This window comes from Mauremys mutica, chromosome 2 (genome assembly GCF_020497125.1).
Source record: "Mauremys mutica isolate MM-2020 ecotype Southern chromosome 2, ASM2049712v1, whole genome shotgun sequence".
Lineage (NCBI taxonomy): Eukaryota > Metazoa > Chordata > Testudines > Geoemydidae > Mauremys > Mauremys mutica.
The window spans coordinates 138,688,339-138,706,349 of record NC_059073.1 but is presented as its reverse complement, the minus strand read 5'-3'; the positions used below and the strand labels follow the sequence as shown (position 1 = coordinate 138,706,349).

General features: G+C 43.1%; 1 protein-coding gene across 1 annotated transcript in view; it reads right to left on the bottom strand.

Moving 5' to 3' along the window:
• DOCK5 (dedicator of cytokinesis 5) overlaps nucleotides 1–18,011 on the bottom strand; it is a 135,459-nt gene that overhangs the window by 36,902 nt on the left and 80,546 nt on the right. Inside the window, exons 22-31 of the mRNA XM_045004688.1 lie at nucleotides 17,449–17,583; nucleotides 15,427–15,538; nucleotides 13,771–13,841; nucleotides 12,385–12,491; nucleotides 9,450–9,586; nucleotides 8,726–8,821; nucleotides 7,356–7,454; nucleotides 3,953–4,047; nucleotides 2,963–3,041; nucleotides 1,313–1,413 (exon numbers count right to left, since the gene is read on the bottom strand). Of these exons, the coding sequence (XP_044860623.1) occupies nucleotides 1,313–1,413; nucleotides 2,963–3,041; nucleotides 3,953–4,047; nucleotides 7,356–7,454; nucleotides 8,726–8,821; nucleotides 9,450–9,586; nucleotides 12,385–12,491; nucleotides 13,771–13,841; nucleotides 15,427–15,538; nucleotides 17,449–17,583 (1,032 nt within the window). The remainder of the gene's footprint in view (nucleotides 1–1,312; nucleotides 1,414–2,962; nucleotides 3,042–3,952; nucleotides 4,048–7,355; nucleotides 7,455–8,725; nucleotides 8,822–9,449; nucleotides 9,587–12,384; nucleotides 12,492–13,770; nucleotides 13,842–15,426; nucleotides 15,539–17,448; nucleotides 17,584–18,011) is intronic.

Sequence of the window (18,011 nt, the reverse complement as noted above, 5' to 3'; positions counted from 1 at the left end):
GAATGTCCCCGCACCTCCTTTCCTGGCTGCAGCTCCACAAACCTGCGCGCGACCAGAGCTTTTCTTCCAAAAAAAAAAGTTATCAAATAGGCATGCCGTTTATTGCCAATATCCAAATCCCATTAATATTATAGTCAATGGGACGGGACTGGTTCTGGCAAAACGCTGCTATTAAATAAAAGTTGTTATTATGAGGATTGCAAATAACCAGCATCCACTGGATATAGCAGGGTTCCCTGTGACACGAGGGGACCGAACTCAATGACCCAGCAGGTCCCTTTCCAGTTCTTTGTTTCTATTCTGGCAAGAATTGGGATAAAATGCACCCCCCAAAAGAGTGAATGCACCCTGCTAGGAGGGAAGGGTGGGTTAGCATGTTGACCATAAGCATTCCTGACAGTAGGCTGGAGGGTAAGACTGCAGTTTAGCCAGCTCTCGTAATTTTATCCAGAATCTTGCAACATTTTGTGGTTTTTTTCCCAAGCCCCAGCTTCTGGAATCAAGAGATTGCAGGAGAACTCAGCTTCCATTAAGAAAAAAAGTTTCTAACCCTCATGACTGTAGAGGAAAGCTTGAAAACATAAAATGAGTGCGCCCTAAAGGCAAAGAAATCAAGAGGCAAAGAAAAAAAAATCCTGCCAAAATTATTTTTAAAAAAAATCTCAAGATTTTTAAACCCATGTCATGATTTTTGGAGGCCTGACTCAGGATTTTTGAAGGCTCGGGATTGGCAATAATGAGACTGCAGGGAATGGAGCTGTGAGCAGATGAGGTCTGGATGCTGGAGGAATGTGCTGGTTATTGCTCACTTGTCCTGCATTACAACTGGGAAAGCCAGTAATTTCTTACTTTGAGGACTACGGCTGAGGAAAACCTTCTATCTTGGACCATAAAGAAGCAACAACCTCTGTTCTAAAATGAACCAAACCACTCACATGTTTAAACTCAACCCAAACATGCAGAGCTCATTGTCTGGACCTACCACTAGCTGTTCTGTCACAGAGAGCCCACATTCACAGTATGTCTACACTGCAACCAACAGCTTCAGCATAGGCTGTACAAGCCCACCCAGAGCCCTGTGTAATTACTTGGGTGGCTAGTCTGCACTGAAGCCCATGTTGCCACAGCTTCACTGCTCTAGTACCCGAGCTAACCAGATTAAAAACAGCCCAGGTCGTCGTCACACACCGTGATGCAGTACAGACATATCCATGGATTGTATCAGGTGTGCCTCGCTAGATGAGCACAATATAAACACTGGGCTTATTTTCCAAGAGTAAGACGACCTGATCACATTTCAATGTGAACTTACTTCTTGAAAATTTTGTTGCGTTTGGCCTGTGAGAAGTTCTCCAGCTGGAGGGATTCGTGAGTGAGAAAAGCTACTGCCAAGTGGAAGTAATTGTTCCAGAGCTGTGGGGAAAAAAACCTGATTAGAGAAAGGAAAAACACACAGAACAATAGAGCTACTTAGTCACCAGTGCTGCAGATTCTCTGTCAGCTATTAATGAGGAAACACAATTACAATGAATGGGGAAAAATAAATTCCCACAGGAGGTCAACAGTTGTAAAAGCTGACTAAGAGCTACACCAGGGGTAGGGGCAACCTATGTCATGTGTGCCAAAGGCGGCACGCGAGCTGATTTTCAGTGGCACTCACACTGCCCGGGTCCTGGCCACCAGTCCGGGGGGGTCTGCATTTTAATTTAATTTTAAATGAAGCTTCTTAAACATTTTAAAAACCTTATTTACTTTACATACAACAATAGTTTAGTTACATATTATAAACATAGAAAAACGTTAAAATGTGTTACTGGCATGTGAAACTTTACATTAGAATGAATAAATGAAGACTTGGTACCAGGACTGGCTTTAGGCACCAGCAAACCAAGCACATGCTTGGGGTGGCACAATTCCAGGGGCAGCATTTCGGGTGGTTTTTTTGTTTGTTTGTTTTTTGCACTTCTGCAGTTGTGCTCTCAGATTTTTTTTATTTTATTTTATTTTATTTTATTTTTTGTGCGCTTCGGCCCACCACTTCTGAAAGGTTGCTGACTCCTGAGCTACACAATCTGCACCATCAAACTTTGTTTCTTTTGGTGTGATCTATTTAAAATGCTCACCCAGAAGACTATTTATGAATTTAGATACATCAAATCCCGCCTTAAAACTCTCCTTTGCCCTGATGCCCATGAAAAATGTAATAGTTAGGTTGCTAGTGTGCTGAGACCATGGCCTATCATGCTGACCGATACTGTCTCCTTGTTTCCTTGAGCTCTTGCATCTGTCTATTTCCACCCGTTGTCTCTGATCATATACTTGGATTGTAAGCTCTTTGGAGCAGAGACCATCTTTTTGTTCTGTGTTTATAGAGTGCCTAGCACACTGGGATGCTAGTCTATGTCTTGGGCTCCACAGTGTCTTTGTAAGGATAGGAAAGTATTATCCCTATATCACAGACAGGGAACGGAGGTAGCAGAGAGTTTAAATGACTTTCCCAAGGTCACACTTGGGAATCTGTGGCAGAACTAGGAATTGAATAGATCTCCTGTGTCTCAGTCCAGGGCATTAACCACAAGACCATGCCTCCTCAAAAGAGGGGTTTGCCATCAAATCTCTCCAAAGTGCCAGTAAACTATAGTCAACCTAACACAAAAGTAAAGGGTGGAAAGAGATACTTTCACACTCCCGCTTTAGCACATCACTGCTATATGGCATGCTGAATGAGCATAAAACATGCTCCACACATCATTGGACGAGGACAAGCCCATGTTACAAGTAGCATCTCGGGTTAGAAATTTCCCATTCATGCTACTTTTCTGCCAAGAGGACCGAACACCACCACCCTCATCAATATCAATAACAAAACTGGTGTCAGTGGGACCTGAGGGCACCCATCACCTCTCTGAACTTGCTTAGTTCCAAAGTGGTCAGGACAATCCAGAACTGAATTTATCCTCACCTGGAGTTCGAAGCTTGCTTGATCCAGAAAGAATCGGTTGAGCACAGAGGTAAATTGGTTCACTGCTCGGAGGAAAACCCTGGAAAAGTAAACACAGATAAGGAAGCATCCATAGAAGTAGAAACAGCACATGCCTGAATGTACGGCTGCTTTTCACAAGCTCGGAGGAGGCACGAACCAGTGACCTCAGCTCTTCTACTATAATCCTTCTCTTTCCCCAAAATCCTCCGTACTCAGTGGGAGGTGAAGGTTATTTCTCTGTTTCTCAACAGAAGTATCTCTGATTTAGGGAAGTTACAAATGAAAAGATCTATTAGGTCATCCAGTCCCCATACCAATACTGTGTTGTTCCACACAGGATATTTACTAGTGTTTTGTCTCTCTTAGGTGCTTTCATGACCCCTATGTGGTATCTGAATTACTCATAGTCTTTAATGTATTTACCCTCACAACACCCCTGTTAGGTAGGCAAGTGCTATTAAGCCCATTGTACAGATAGGAAACTGAAGAACGTAGAGGCTAAGTGACTTGTCCAAGATCACACAGGAAGTCTGTGGCACAGGAGGGAAATGCACTGGGTTTGCCAGGTAATGGGCTAGCACCCTACATGCACAATCATCCTCTTTTGTCCAGTTTAGCTTTACGTTTCCCTAGTGACGATGCATCTCCCCACAGATTTGAAATAAAGAGGTTTCTCAGATTGAAGCAGGCATCTCTGGCAGGGAAATCCAATCACTGGGGGGAAAGCTTGCAAACGCTCCTTTTGACAGAGGAAAAAATAGTTTGCAGGTTCATAAGTCATAAAAAAAAGTCCACCCTATAGGGCTTTAGTCAAAGCTAACTTAAACCAATATGAACTTTTAAAGGAAGTACATCTCAATTTACTTGCAGCAATTCTAGTGCAAAATCTCCTCAGTCCCAGAGCCAACAAGTTCTGCAGAAGTTACATGAGCCTTCAACCAGTAGCAGCCTCTGGTAGAGGCTGTTTACCTGCTCTGCATCATGTTCATCACCATCCAGTCGTTTGCATAGACATTCTTTCCGATCAGATCCTTAAACATGATGAAGGTTTCCATCAGGAAGTCCTGTAAAAAATATGCCACATGCAAGGTCTAAGAAAGTTAGTGTGTAATCAGATGGAAACATTGCGGGGGATGCAAACATGTGTGACTGCAGATTTCATTGATCACAGATCAATATGCCGGCCCTTTGAAATGCATCTTTTATTATGGCACATATCACCGTAACTAAATTATGTCTGAAATCTCATCCATCAAATTACAGGAGGAAAAAAATCCCCTCCACAAATCTATTCAATGAATGCAATTAAATCTGTTATTGTTTGAAGTCAATCTCTAGATGCGTAGGGAGCATTAAAAAGCAAAACAAGTGTTTAAAGTCTTTTGACCTAATACTTCCCTTCAAATATATGAATGATGACATTACATAGGGCTGCTGCATTATTCGTTATATACATAGATTATAGAGGGGGTTGTCATTCCCCAGCCATTTAGACCTTTGCTAAATGAGGTTTAATGTTAGCAAATATCTAGCGCAGACAAGACATGCAGTCTTTAACAAGAGCTAAACTGGTCAAGTTAAAGCCATCACACCTTAAATCCTGGTATAGATGAGGCTTTTCTGCCAAATTGCAGGATGAAGAGTGGGATTTGTGCAAGTGATACTGACAAAATCTAACTTTAGACTAAGAAAGAACCTCAGTCTCCAGAGGTTCAAACGTTCATAGGTTCTCTTCTGCTCTAAGAGGTAACATTCACATTCAAGCACCAGACACGCACACACCCAAGAAGTCATCACTTTCCAAAGGTCACTAGCAAAGAAATGTGCTGCTGGGTTGAATAGTGTGCACTAAAGAATTGGAAAGTGACACTAATGCAGAGAGAGAAATGGACACTGGTGCTGCCACAGTAGAAATCCTCTAAGCATTATTAAATCAGAGCTTGATAGAAAGGGTTAGGCTTGATATGGGGCACCATGAAGACTAGAATGAACTCCTAGGCATGTTAACCTGAAGAAGCAACGTTGCAATGTCTGGGCTGAAAATGCCACAAGGAGATGCTTATTTTTTTTTAAAAATTGTAAATAAATCATGATGTCATTGGTATTATTTTAAAAATAATTTAATGGACATATTTCTCTATGTTTTAGGGATCGTAACAGCTGGATTCCAAATTTACATATTGGACCAGTGTCTCCTGAAGTTGTATTCTTGTACCAGCTTTGTTTTTATACAATTCACCTTCCTGGTTTGTCTCACATGCACAAGCTGTACATGCATTGAAAATGTAAGAGGAACATTTAAATGCATGATTCAGAAGGCACTGAACCATGGAGTGAATGAGAAGCACAAACGATAGCTTCAAAGATTGAAGCCTATACCCTGTTTTAGGAAAAGTCATTAAGCACGTGCTTAACTTTAACCATTGACCTCATTCTGCTTAAGCACACTTCCTGAATAGTGAAGCTGTCCTGAAGTAAAGTTCTTCAACGGAAACGTTGTCCCAATTCAATTAGCTTTGTCACCTAGCACTCCTGCTCTTCCACAACATTTCCAGCTGACTCTGATTCACTCCACTGATTCATTTGTAAAAGACTAGTACACATTTTATGAGCCCTTGCAAAACCTTCATGGTGTTTAGGTTTTACCATGCATACTTTTCCAGAAATCTTTCAGGTGAGTTACTAACTCAAAAGAGTTTTATTTGATAGCAGCCTTCAACAACCTGAAGTTGTGCCAAAGAGGATGGAGCTCAGCTGTTCTCAGTGGTGGCAGATGACAGAACAAGGAGTAATGGTCTCAAGTTGCAGTGGGGGAGGGCTAGGTTGGACATTAGGAAACACTATTTCATTAGGAGGGTGGTGAAGCACTGGAATGGGTTACCTAGGGAGATGGTGGAATCTCCATCCTTAGAAGTTTGTAAGGCCCGGCTTGACAAAGCCCTGGCCAGGATGATTTAGTTGGTGCTGGTCCTGCTTTGAGCAGGGAGTTGGACTAGATGACCTCCTGAGGTCTCTTTCAACCCTAATCTTCTATGATTCTATGATTATTCAGTTGAGTGGCTTTTTCAGTCTAGGCAGTGAAGTTGCAGAAATATCTGTATCCTGCAGGTGGCCATGTTGCTTAACAGATCACAGGCAATTATAATCATCCAGGGAAGCAAAGGCAGCATCCTGCCATTCATAGTGGTTTACAGATATTTTACAATAAATTCTGAAATATCTAATACAGAATCACACAACTGCAAAGTCTACCCACTCCTGTATTCCAGTTCACTATGCTTGTCTCTGCTGTAGGTAGCTGTGCAGAACAGCCATCAGGAACTGTGACTACCAATTAGAGCAGTGTCACACCACAGAAGCTTGTGCAATACTGTCTCTGGGTCTGATCTGCATGGGGGGGTGGTGTGTGTGAAACTTAGGCTTTACTTGGAGTTTCTGGTCCTAAGGGGCTCAAAGAACAAAGAGCAAAAGTGTTGTTTCACCTGGGTGTTGGACTCAAACCACATGAAGATCATGAACTGTACATGGTTTAACACAGAGGATGGATATGCAATGCTGGCTAAGGATGCTTGACCCTCACCCTCGATACTCCAGCCCGAGCCTGAAAGCCTATAAAGAACTTTACAGCTCCGCTGCTCTAACTCCACGAGCCTGAGTCAGCTGACCTGGGCCAGCCACAGCTGTGCCATCCGCCTTATTCCAGTATAGGTGTACCCTCCGGGGCTTCAAATCATGGAATGCTCTGCGCTAGGTGCTGTACAAACCCATCACAAAGAGACAATCGCTGCCCCCAAAAGTTTGCAACAACAGTTGAGCTTTTCAGAAACCTGATCGAAATGTGCATGCTTTCAGGTTTTGCAGCCAAGATGCCCTATGGCTCTATTACTAAACACACAAGCGTGTTTTTGGAAATTAGTAGAGATACTGCCCCAAGCTTGTCAGCTTTTTCCATCAGGGCAGACAAACAGAAGGGGAATCCAAGCTCTTAACTGAGCTCTAAATGAAAGAATGAAAAAAGAGAGGGATGAACACATGGATAGAGAAGAGAAAGGAAGGGGAAAATGAACTCCCCTGCTTTTCCTGTCATCCTCATTCAATCTTTCTATCTTCTTCCTCCCAGCTCTTCAATTACACAGGTTTAGAGAGTCACTAAAGATTTGTTTTCACCCCACGACAGTCTAGTCTGATGTTTTGCTGAGTCAGCAAACAGCCAGCAGTGCTGTATCCAGCTGGGGCGAAGTGAATGTTTCACTAACACTTACAATATTAGGTACTCATACTCCTCAGTGATGGGTGCAAGAGCCTGAACTGAATATAAGAGCTGGATATGATAAAATTAGAGAGAAATGCTACATGGACTGGGCTGACTTACGATAATGTCCTGTCTGGTTTTGAAAGTGCTGATGTAGTGGTTATAGTGGAAATCATCCATCTGTCTCAGGATGGCTGTCATGCAGGCTACAAAACTACCCTGCAATGAAAAAGACAAAAAAGGCACTTGGTCAATTATCTTTCTGCACTAAGGCCCCAATTCAGCACAGTTCTGAAGCATGTGCCTAATTTTAGTCACATGAATAGTCTTGACTTCAAAGAGACCACACACGTGCTTTAAGTCAGGCATCCACTTAAATATTTTGCTAACTTGGGGCCTAAGAATGCATGTACTAAGGTCACTTAATGAGATTGTTTCCTTTCCCTTCCCCCACCGTAACATCTGCAGTGGGGTGATACCTACATATTAATCTGGACATCACCTCTCATAGGGTTTAAGTTTTAAGTTTGAGGAAAGGAGATGGGACAGACTTTATCCCTTCAAGGACCGGAATTTGCAAAAATAAACTTTTACTGTGAGAGATTAAAATGAAATCACTGTGTTTCCTATAAATGCAAGTAGCAGCTTAAAAAAAAAAATCTGGGTGGTCACTCTCTGAGCTACTGAGACACTAACAGTTTGGTAAGTAATAATAAAAATACTTACCCAGACAGGACTGTCTTACCTTCATATCTGATCACTAGTGCAAGTACTGCTGAAACTACAAGGAGTTAAGTTTGAAAAGCAGAACTCTCCTACATCCATTTAGAATGGTACCCTCCAAGTCTTCATTATAAACATATTTGATGGAAACCATTTGCCAATGTCAAAGCCTCTTCTTATAAAGTGAATTTAGTGCTGGATTGACAGCCCTGGAGTTCTCTATCCAGCCACAGACCAAGTATATGGCAAGCCACAACAGTGCAAACCTCCTCTTATTTTCCTACCAACCTGCTTCACCCAGACTTGGAGAGGACATCTATAGGGTTGAGGGTACATCAGCATCTGGCTCCATTCAACATCAGAACCAAATTAATTAGTGTTTCTACAATGTGGCTGCCTGACTATTGGGAACTGGACGGAGACCCAAACGTGCTGCACATACAAGCTACAGAAGAGTCACCAAACAATAATGACTTGCAGCCACGACCGCCTCAGACTTGATTAAAAATGGTGCCTTAGCAGAGAGAGTTCTATATCCCATTACCTCTTTCTACAGCCGTCCAGGCCCAATTTTAATAGGGCTGGGGCAGGCCTCCCATCACTCCCCCTAGACCCCACCAGGGCGCAGGAAACAGGACAGAGATTTTGTAATGCACTAGCACAATTTGCAGTCCATAGCAGGACAGACTGATGGAAAGCTCCAATCTGCTGAAGCGTCAGAGCAAGGGGTAGAAAGCAAAGAACAGAAGCAAGCAAAAGGCTCTCACAATGTGCAGAGACTGTCTGCTCATTCCAATCACCGTCCGGTTTATTCTCCTCAGCAGGCGCTCCATGAGCAGCTGGATGTGAACTGCAGTGGGCCCCTGAAGAGATTAAAGAAGCACAGGCTGTTTTAGATTAATCTCAGTGTGGTCTATTCTACAGAGAGATTTGTTGTAGGGAAGGGACAGGCTGACTGTGGCTATTTATTGTCAGGAGACACTAGAAAAGGAGACTCTTTGCTCAACAGAAATTCATTTAAATAGAAAGTAGTTTTAGACTCCGAGAAGGGGGTGGGGGAATAAATCTCTGCACCAGTCCAGGGCCCAGCAAAGGGATTCACAGGAGGCTAATCTTCCCCACATTGGAGCTGGATCGGCCCCCAGAGCAGGCTAGAGCAGCCTGAGGGCAGCTCTAACTTGAGCCCCTTGTTTCTATACCCCCTACAAGGGTTGCATCAGCAGGGGATCACCTCTCTGGGGATGACCTGACCATACCTTCCCTTGTTCTGTCCTAGAATGTCTTAGATTCATTTTTGATACGTCTGATTTATCTTTAATTAGACTCAAACGTCTCATGCCAATACCCAATACGGAAAAACTTCTGTGAACATCTGGTCTCATTAACTCTATAAAGACTGGTTCTGGCAGGTGCACTTAAGAAGGCTTTGTTCCTCCTCCACTAGTGTAACCCCACCAGTGAGGACGACATTAGACTAGAGCCCATACTCACCACATCCTTCCGGTCAAGCACTTCTAGAATGTTACTGAGGAGCTGAGAACATGCCTCATGATCAGGCTTGTTTGAATTGTCATCCAGTTGGCCACTTAGCTGATCTATTAGTAGAGGCAGGAGAGCATCTCTGCATTCTGAGAAATGAAGAAACGGAACAATGCAGTACAATGGCCTAAGTATAAGTGACCACAAAAATAAAACTTTGTGCTCCTCACTCTGACTCAGTCACAAAAATTAAAATCATGTCACAGTGGCTCCAATAGGTAGATAGCAGCACAAATCGCCTCTCTTCTAATTAGACAGATTGCACTAGAGAGATTTCTCTTGATATATATATTAGATGGTCCCATGGCCAACTAACATAGGACTTGGGAGACCCCAGGTTTGATTGCCTGCCTGGCTTGTCTCCCTGCATGACCTTAAGTAAGGGTCTACTGGTAAAATTTTCAAAAGTGACACAGGCATTTTCAAAAGTGATTTAGGGCCAGCTTTTTCAAAGTTATTTAATAATATTATCTAGCTCTTATATAACCAACTAAAGATGCAAATAGGAGCTTAGTGGGATTTTCAAAAGCACCAAAGCAAGTTAGATGCCTGAATATCTTTGAAAATATGGGCTTAAGTCACTTTTGAAAATGGGATTTAGGTGCTTTTGAAAATTTTCCCTGTAGTCTCTCTCTGCCTCAGTTCCCTCATCTATAAAATGGAGATAATAGCACTTCTCTACCTCACATGGATGTTGCGAGGATCAACACATTAAAGATTGTGAGGCGCTCCCCTCTACTCTGGTAATGGGGGCCAGATAAGTACCTAAAATAGATATGATGTCCATAATAAATGGTGGCTGTACACAGCACAGTCACCAGCTAATCTGGAAACTATGTAGCCTGGATAAAACTTGGCATGAACAGAATCCAGTATCGTTAATCACAGATGCACACACTCCTTTGAGATAAAGGAAAACCTCTACTGGCTGCAGTCATACTTGGGATTATAACCTCTCACATCATGGTAACACCTAGCACACACCTAGGGCTTTTCATCTGTAGCTCTCAAAGGGCTTTTCAAAGAAGAGTAAACGTTATTATCCTCATTTTACAGATTCAGAAATTGAAGCAGAGAGAGTTTAAGGCCACAATTTTCAAACCTGGGTATCTAAAATTAGGCACCTAAATCCATGTTTACATTCCTAACAAATGGCTTGCTTTTTATTGCTGCCTGTTATTTAATGGCTGCCTTTCCAGCAATGTGTGGTCATGTTTTTGCCATTCTAGAAACCCTGGTATCCACATCTGTGTTTTAAAGTCTTGGAGAGACACGGTACTGCTTCTACGTATAAGAGCAAAGAGTTATGGTGCATGGTTCTTAGTGATGATCTTAGGGCTTGACTCAATGTGCTCAACATAGAATCATGGAATATCAGGGTTGGAAGGGACCTCAGGAGGACATCTAGTCTAATCCCCTGCTCAAAACAGGACCAATCCCCAACTAAATCATCCCAGCCAGGGCTTTGTCAAGCCTGACCTTAAAAACCTCAAAGGAAGGAGATTCCACCACCTCCCTAGGTAACCCATTCCAGTGCTTCACCACTCTACTAGTGAAAAAAGTTTTTCCTAATATCCAACCTAAACCTCCCCCACTGCAACTTGAGACCATTACTCCTTGTTCTATCATCAGGTACCACTGAGAACAGTCTAGAGCCATCCTCTTTGGAACCCCCTTTCAGGTAGTTGAAAGCAGCTATCAAATCCCCCCTCATTCTTCTCTTCTGCAGACTAAACAATCCTAGTACCCTCAGCCTCTCCTCATAAGTCATGTGCTCCAGCCCCCTAATCATTTTTGTTGCCCTCCGCTGGACTCTTTCCAATTTCTCCACATCCTTCTTGTAGTGTGGGGCCCAAAACTGGACACAGTACTCTGGATGAGGCCTCACCAATGTCAAATAGAGGGGAATGATCACGTCCCTCGATCTGCTGGCAATGCCCCTACTTATACAGCCCAAAATGCCGTTAGCCTTCTTGGCAACAAGGGCACACTGTCGACTCATATCCAGCTTCTCGTCCACTGTAACCCCTAGGTCCTTTTCTGCAGAACTGCTTGCTAGCCATTCGGTCCCTAGTCTGTAACAGTGAATGGGATTCTTCTGTCCTAAGTGCAGGACTCTGCACTTGTCCTTGTTGAACCTCATCAGGTTACTTTTGGCCCAATCCTCTAATTTGTGTAGGTCCCTCTGTATCCTATCCCTACCCTCCAGCGTATCTACCACTCCTCCCAGTTTAGTGTCATCTGCAAACTTGCTGAGGGTGCAGTCCATGTCATCCTCCAGATCATTAATGAAGATATTGAACAAAACCTGCCCCAGGACCAACCCTTGGGGCACTCCGTTTGAAACCGTCTGCCAACTAGACATGGGATCCATTATCTCACCATCTTCTAACTACTGCTCTTTGCTATGCTTAGGGAATAAGAAAACCAAAAACTTACCAATGAACCCAAAAGAAATTATTCTTATCCTGAGACCAACACCAAAACTAAAATTACTGTAATTTTTATTAATTATCGGTATTGCGGTAGTGACTAAGAGCTTCTGCCATGGACCAGCATCCCTGTGTACCAGGTGTAATACAAACAGAACATAAAATTGGTCCCTACCCCGAAAAGAACTTACAATCTAAGTATAAGACAAGAGACAGCAGATTGTGTCTTTGTACCCCCACATCTATGAGACAGCATTGGTCAGCACATAGGCAGTGGCCTAAGCACACCAACAACCTCGCTGTTGCCAAGTTTTTTTTGTAGGCATCACAGTGAAGGAGAATTTTAAGGAGGGATTTGAAGGAGAAATTTAAAAGAGACGTGAACTTTACAGACAAGTATTTGTTTGAGAAGGTGCATTTCCTGCAGTTTCTGGGGATCTCAAGAGGCTACTCACCAGATTGTTTGAACAGATCACTGTCCACTACCTTGGTCATGCAGTTGAGTTTCTGCCGAACTAACTGGTTGTCAGGGATACTTTGGATAAATTTGCTGAAGAGGATGCTAGAATGCAAAGCACAAGGTAGACAGATGGTCAGTATTTTCACCCAGAGAATGCTGTTGCCTTTGTTCCACGTAATATTACATTGCCGTGCCCCTGCTCAAGCAGTTGTGCCATTGTGTTGAGAACGGTCTCAAGGTAAACCGATATGAAGTCTCATATTATATAGTTTCAGGAAGCTCACTAAAGAACTTAAAATAAACTGAACAGTGATCAGAATCAGCAGGTTTATACCGCTCAGATAATTAACCTCATGTTACAATAAGTTTTCATGAAAATTCATCAGCCCAGGCACAGAACCTATTTGCTCTTCCCGACCATTTTTAGAAAATATATATCTAACTTTCCTGCTAGAAATAAAAATAAAATTTAAGTCTCTCTAAGCAAATAGGATTTTGCAAGGCTGCTAGATAACATACACGGTGCAGCAGTGGCTGAGTAGCTAAGGTGCTTGCCTCCAATCCTGAAGGTTGTGGGTTCAAGTCTCATGCTGAAGGGCTACTTCCAGTTCACTCAGCTGCAAAATGGGTACTTGACCCTTCAGGTTAGGACAGTCAAAGGTGGTCAGACACAATGCTGGCCACATTGCCCCCTTGTGTGTCACTGGCTATGAAACTGATGTGTCTTAATCACATCAGCTCAATGAGCCCTTGTTGTGGGAAACTTGACCATTTTGATCACCGCAAGCATAATCACCCAAATATATCCCCTGCTTCAAGGGAGATCACTCATCTTAGTCCCACAGTGAATTACACTGCACATACGTTTGGTGTCCTCTCACTATTATTTGCAAATTACTTACAATGAAATAAGGCTCCTGAACTCAGCCAGGGAAAGCTATTTACACCGAGGAAAAGAAATCCACTTCATTTTAAGTTTCGTGCACGAATAAATTGTTTGTATCCCTCCTGCCTGGCCTTTGTCACCCATTGGGTCTTGGCAACCTGAGATCTAATGATCCAGGGTTCATGGAATCATAGTCACTGGGTTTCATTCATACGGCTTTGTAGCCCTTGAATTTCCAGTTTGAAGAAAGCCTCAGAACTCAGAGGAAAATTCAGCTGAAACACACTACCGGTAATTCCTTTGGGCTGCAGCTCTAAAACCATTATGTGGCTTCCTCTAAACCCTTCCAAGGAACCGTTCACATTAAATCATGCAGCTTGTGCAACGTCACGTAATTAATTATTAGAACTGTATGCTTTAGGACAGTTTCCAACTTCCTCCCCAAAAGATACATATTTAGTAGGTTTAGACAACAAATACGCTTAACACAATCACCTGAGCTCAACCGGATCAAATACTAGTTTGACGTCATTTATGATGCTTGGTAAGTATTTTAAAGCTGCGCCCTGTAGGAGAAAAAAAACACACACACACACAAGGAGGTTGGGTTAGCTTAATCAATTCATTGTAAAAGGGAACAAGCTCGAGGACTTGCTGCTTGACATCACTGGAAGAGGCTCACATCACCAGTGGTAGTATCTGGTTTGGGCAAAAGCAAAATTTAAGCCAAAATGTAACCTCATCAGAGCTGAAAGGATGCTGCATGAAAGACTTCGAGCCAATGCCTTATTTTGACTTTCTGGTTGTGAACACACTGCTGTCCTAGGGACTGGGCTTCTTGAAAAAATCAAAATGCATTGGGCAGGCAAGCAGAGACATGTGAAATGTTTTTTACACTTTTTTTCTTTGGGGGTGGGGGGAGAGTTTAAAAATAAAGCCCTCCTCCTCACAGCATTGGCCTAGCCACAAGCTGAAAAAAGCTTGATAAGAAAGAGACAATGATGTCTGATTTTCGCTCTTATTTAAAACTCTTTGGACTGGACTGTAGCCAGCCCCTATATGGTCAGAAAGTCAGGGGGGGTTGGACTCCACCCTACCTTCCATCATACACAGCCCCCATACGAATTACAGGCCCCGTGCTCAATTGCAGCTCATTTGTCCCCACTCTTTAAAGCAACTTGTTGAGACTGGTGTAAGGAGGAGCATGCACTAGCCAGCCCCATGTGTGGGGGAAAGGGGTTTAAGGTATGCCATACCCCTTAAAAGGGGAGCAGCAAATGACCCCCATCTGGCAGTGTAATCAGGGAGTTCTAGGAAACATTCTCCCTGATGCAGAATACACCCAAGTGCTCCCTTTGCACTGCCCCTTAGAGGCACAGTTTGGTGCTCTCTGTGGTTTAGTATGTCCGTGAACAATGCCAAGAACAAGCTATCTAGGCACCTCTGGTTCATCACAGCAGCATCTGAATGCCTGTGTGTGACGGCTACTGAAGGTTTCCCCGGGGTTTGCTGTAGAGCGGCATTCTCCCTGTCTGCTTTTGGTGGTGGGAACAACAAGTTCCGTGCTGCAGGAAGAATGGACCCTCACCACACAGGCGTTGGAGAGGGTGGTTTTTAAATAGATCAGACACTCAAGTGTGAAGGCTCTTTTAACTAGAATCAATCCTTCCAGCAGAAAGCGATTAACATATTTTGGCCAGAGGTATTATAAAGAAGAAAGCAGCAAGTAAGCCTTATTGCATGGCTTGTCTGTTCCTCAATCACTCAGAGGGCCCCAAGTAAAATTCACGCAAGACAAACAAGAAATCAGAGCAAGTTAAGACCCAGGCAAAAGCTTGTTGGTCTTTCATTACTTTCCTTCTCTACATTTGTTACATTTGTTTCCATATCATTTGCTGTCTGACTCATTCATAAGCCAGGTGTTACTGGCCAAACTGTTGTCCTCCCTACGACACTGTTACAGGCGGGCTGGGGTGTCAGCCTCAACCCCAGAAGTGGCTGCATTTCAATGCCAATATTTTAGCATACATCACAGTTGTACAAAGCTTAAAGAGCTCAGATTAATCCTTGTTACACTTTGGGGGCTTTAATACTGATTACTTGTCCTCAGAATAGATGTGTACCACCATTCAAAACAGGCTTTAGACCAACCTTAATCTTGACAGCCTCCTCTAGTGGTCGGTCCATGAGGACATTGAAGGAGAAAAACAACTTGCGGATTGCATTGTTAAACTCATCCCCATCTTCATCTTTCCCATAAAACCTGAAAAAGAGCAGGAACATCACATTGGCTATACACACCAATTTAGGCCAGAATGAGGAATACTGCCACAATGGCTTAAATACATTTTATCCTTCAGAGCAACCTCTTAAAATGCTCTTTTGCTATGAAAAGTGACAGTAAAAGTAGCTGTGTGGGGTTCTAGATTTATTGTATCAACGATTTCCAGATTAAATCTGTTAAATTTAACAGAAAAAAGATGGGTTTGTTTTTTCTAACCACAAATGACTCAAACTCAGCCTGGAATCCGAGAGTCAAGCTGGGTCCTTTCTGGCTTCAATGATCACCAACTTTGACATTTAAGCATAGTTTACAAATTCTATTGATGATGCCCGAGCCAGAAGAGAATCCAGCTCATTCTATGTTGGCTTTTAAGGACTAAGAGGAGAAAACAGTCCTGAATGGTTGCTGAGAATTGTGTGAATAACGATTTGAAGCTATGAACACATATTGCAATCTGGCACATACTGTGACAGTGATGAGAATTCCCTGCATATCCTTATTTATTAAGTTGAAGTCCATTATATTAAATGCAAAGTTTATGTATTATTGTGGGCTAGGATTATATATAACCTCTCTACGGGGGAGATGTGGTGTGAGGTTGGGAGGACTATATTGAAAAGGTGCCAGACAAAAGTGGACTTTCTGAGGAATACTTCGGGAGAGCTTATTGCAAAAACCCTGCCTTCTGAAGCTACATCCTGAGGAGAGGTGATTGTCTGCTGATTACCTCTTCCCAGAGACTGGCTATCAAAAGCCTACATTGTATAAAGAAACTGTTGAACTGCCCAGCCTGGGTTCTGGTTCCAGATCTGAGACAGTTACGAACTTATAACCACAGGGAAAATGCAGTTGTGAGTTTTTGAAGGATTGACACCTACCAGAGCCCGAAGTTGGAGCTGGCAGAGACCAAAGTTGAGCCTTTTAGGTTCAGGTTCTTTAATTGTTTTTAATACGTTTTCTCATTATTGCTTCTACCTTAAGAATAAATGTGCTTGCGTCGAAAGAGCTGTGTGGTAACATGTAACTGTGGGCCATTACTCTGTTCATAGTAAGCAAAGCGCAGATGCTGGCCTGTTTAGGCAGTCTGGCTTGCTAGGAATATCACAGTGTAAGCAGGGAACTGTGCATCCTGAAAAAAAAACCAGTCGGGAGAGAGAGAGACACACACACCCAAGACAGGGGACGGCTGGCAGCCAGAAACTCTTAAGCCCTTGGTGGACCACAGAGGGAGAATACAGGGGCAGTTGTCCTGAACTGTGACAAATACTATTAATTATTAGTAGTATTATCTTAGTGGCTAGCAGTTCTGGTCCTGGACCAGGACCCCATTTGTGTGAGGCAACATACAAAGTGATCTCAAGTAGCTGACAGTGCATTTCATTGTCTGCTGCAAAGAGCTCAATGGGAGCAGAATCAGGCAGCCTCCATCATGTGCAAACATTTCTGCTGAACGGATTAATATAGAAGGGGATTTCTCTCTCACCACTAAAGATTGTTCAGAGTTCCCCTTCACGTTTTTTTAAATCATTTTGGGTCTTCACAGAACCTAGCAGAAATACCCCCAAAAGTCCCTTAAAATGAGGAAGCTTCTTAAAAAAGGAAGGCATTAAAAAAAAAAGTTTAGGCTCCTTATCTGCATTGGTGAATGCAGCTTATGTAAGATGTGAATGATTAGAAAGAATTTCACCCCCAAGGAGAGTGTTCTAAGTTGTTTTCTCTTGTTCTGATCAATATCTCCACCCGCACACACAGACCTCTCTACAGTCTGTCTTTTCTCAATAACTAGGGGCATTCTCTGCCGGGGGAAATCGGAAGCAGGCCCTTGGCTGGAACAATGCCGGTTTGTACCTGCTGCAGATATTTTGCACAGTCTGGAGGGTCTGCCTCACCTCAGGTACAGTACCCGTGACTGGACAATGAATCGGAACAGATACTTCAAGGCTTTCAGGGCAGCGAACAGCAATTCTGTCTTGCTGGAGTCATCTGCATTTCGTATGTAATAGTTCAGTACTCTGGTGAGTTTCCTTAGGAAAGAAAAAGAAGAGGAGAATAAACGCAGGTGTAGTTACAGGAGAAGCTAAATCAGGCTCTCTTATCCCAGAAAGGGACCATGGCCTAGTGGTCAGAGAGCTAGGGACCGGGAGTAAGAGCTCCTGGATTCTAGTCACAGCTCTGCCATTGAGTCACTCTGGGGCCTTGGGCAAACCACATGGGAGCAGATTTTCAAAAGTGCTCAGCACCCAGCAGCTCCCAGAATCTGGCCCCAAACGTGGGTGCTAAGTCCTTTCGAAAATTCAAACTTTGTGGCCTGTTTTTTCAAAGTGTTGAGCCTGGGCAGCTTTAATGAAGAATTTGGGAAGCCCATTAATTCTGAAAATCAGATGCTTAGCTGCTGTGGACGTCAGTTTACCTACATGAACAAAGGGGTAATGGCCCCTTTAATAGAAGACAG